Raw genomic sequence first — 2,284 nt, forward strand, 5'->3', positions numbered from 1 at the left:
GTCCCCTTCTCCTCCTGCCCCCAATCCCTCCCAGCATCAGTCTTTTCCAATGAGTCAACTCTTCACATGAGGTGGCCAAAGTACTGCCTAATTCAAGGTCTTATGAAAATTTACTCCTGTGTTTCTTTCTAAATGTTTTATAGTTTGAGGTCTTACATTTAGATATTGGATTCACTTTGAATTATTTTTTGTATGTGGTGTGAGGTAGGGGTCCAACTTTGTTCTTTTGCATATGGAGATCCGGTTGTACCAGTACCATTTAAAAAAATAATTTTTTTTATTTTTGGCTGTGCTGGGTCTTCGTTGCTGTGTGTGGGTTTTCTCTAGTTGCAGTGACTGGGGGCTACTCTCTAGTTGAAGTGTGTGGGCGTCTCACTGTCGTGGCTTCTCTTGTTGCAGAGCATGAGCTCTGGGCTCAAGGACATCAGTAGTTGCGGCTCCTGGGCTCTAGACCACAGGCCCAATAGTTGGGGCACACAGGCTTAGTTGCTCCAAGGCATGTGGGATCCTTCCAGACCAGGGATCAGATTTGTGTCCCCTGCACTGGCAAGCAGATTTTCCACCGCAGAGCCACCAGGGAAGCCCTCCAGCATGATCTGTTGAGAAAGTTATCCTTTCCCCATTAAACTATCTTGACACCAATTTAATGAATTAATTTATTTTTTGCTATGCTGTGAAGCTTGTGGGATCTCAGTTCCCTGACCAGGGATTGGACCTGGGCCATAGCAATGAAAGCTTGGAATCCTAACCACTAGGCTACCAGGGAACTTCTTTTTTTTTTTTTTGTAATTTATATAAACTAAAGAACCACATGTGACTGTGGCTGTTGCATTGGACAGCACAGCTCTACATACAACTTAGTTAGGCCCACATAATATGCCCCAAATATGGAAAGTTACACCTATAGCTGTGCACACATGGACCCAAACACAGGTACTCAGCCTACCCTCCCCCCCATCCCATCCCGTATTCTAGACACTCCTGTCCTCCCCTGTGGGGGAGGGGCAGCTAATGAGCCAGGTCCTGACCTTGACCTCCCCTCACTTCCCCACAGGAAAATCGGCCTTACACTGGGCTGCAGCTGTCAACAACGTGGAGGCCACCTTGGCTCTGCTCAAAAATGGAGCCAACAAGGACATGCAGGATAGCAAGGTGAGCCCCAGCTTCTGGTTCACCTTCAGCCCTGGAACAGCCTCCACAGGCAGCAGAGAGCAGATTGGGGGAGGCTGGTGGGGACATTCACCCTGCCTGTAGCCAGTGTTCACGTGGGATCAGGGCCCAAGAGGTTCCAATAGTGGATCAGGGGAGGAATTGTATGGCAGTTGCTGGTGACCTTGGGCAAGTTACTTAACTCTTCTGAACTTCTGTTCACATTTTTGAAATGGGGAAGCAACAGTACCCACCTCATCGCCTCTTCCAAGAATTCAGTGAGCTAATGCTTTTGTAAAGTGCTTAGAGGATCCTCAACAAAAGATAGCTATTATGACTGTTGTTTGAAAACCCTTGCAAGGTGGTATTACTCTCATTTTACAAATGGAAAAATGAGGTTCAAAAGAATGCAGGGGTAGATTCCATCTTTATCTAAAATATCCATGTTATATTTGTTATGTATATATTTTTGCATTAATCTTAACTTTAAAAACTGCATTAAATACCATTTATTTTGATAGCAGAATTTTTCACCACCCCCTTAAATTCTGTGCCTAAGGTGAGTGCCTCACTCTCCTCACTCTAGTCCTGGCTTTGGGGCCTGAAGTTTCTTAATAGGTGCTGGATGAATAGGGCTTTAAGGAAAGAACTTGCCCAGTTTTTCATCCAGGCAGAACTGAGATTCCAATCAAGGTCTGTCTGGCTGCAGAGTATGAACTCCTAGCTCTGTTTCCCCCAGAGACTAGAGGCCTCTGTGACGTTAGGCAGGACTTAACCTGACTCTTGACCCTGACATCTTGTGGGTTCCTGGGCCCCCACAGGAAGAGACTCCACTGTTCCTGGCCGCCCGGGAGGGTAGCTTCGAGGCGGCCAAGCTGCTGCTAGACCACTTTGCCAACCGGGAGATCACAGACCACCTGGACAGGCTGCCCCGGGACGTGGCCCAGGAGAGGCTGCACCAGGACATCGTGCGCTTGCTGGACCAGCCCAGCGGGCCCCGAAGCCCCGCTGGCCCCCACGGCCTGGGGCCCTTGCTCTGTCCCCCCGGGGCCTTCCTCCCCGGCCTCAAGGTGGCGCAGTCCGGGGCTAAGAAGAGCCGGAGGCCCCCGGGGAAGGCGGGGCTGGGGGCGCAGGG

At 49.6% G+C, this 2,284-nt stretch overlaps 1 protein-coding gene across 1 annotated transcript in view; it reads left to right on the top strand.

Moving 5' to 3' along the window:
• NOTCH3 (notch 3) overlaps positions 1 to 2,284 on the top strand; it is a 52,415-nt gene that overhangs the window by 48,867 nt on the left and 1,264 nt on the right. The window contains 2 exon segments of the mRNA XM_010834003.1: positions 1,055 to 1,152; positions 1,971 to 2,278. Of these exon segments, the coding sequence (XP_010832305.1) occupies positions 1,055 to 1,152; positions 1,971 to 2,278 (406 nt within the window).

Source organism: Bison bison, unplaced genomic scaffold (genome assembly GCF_000754665.1).
Source record: "Bison bison bison isolate TAMUID 2011002044 unplaced genomic scaffold, Bison_UMD1.0 scf7180017863978, whole genome shotgun sequence".
NCBI classification, from domain to species: domain Eukaryota; kingdom Metazoa; phylum Chordata; class Mammalia; order Artiodactyla; family Bovidae; genus Bison; species Bison bison.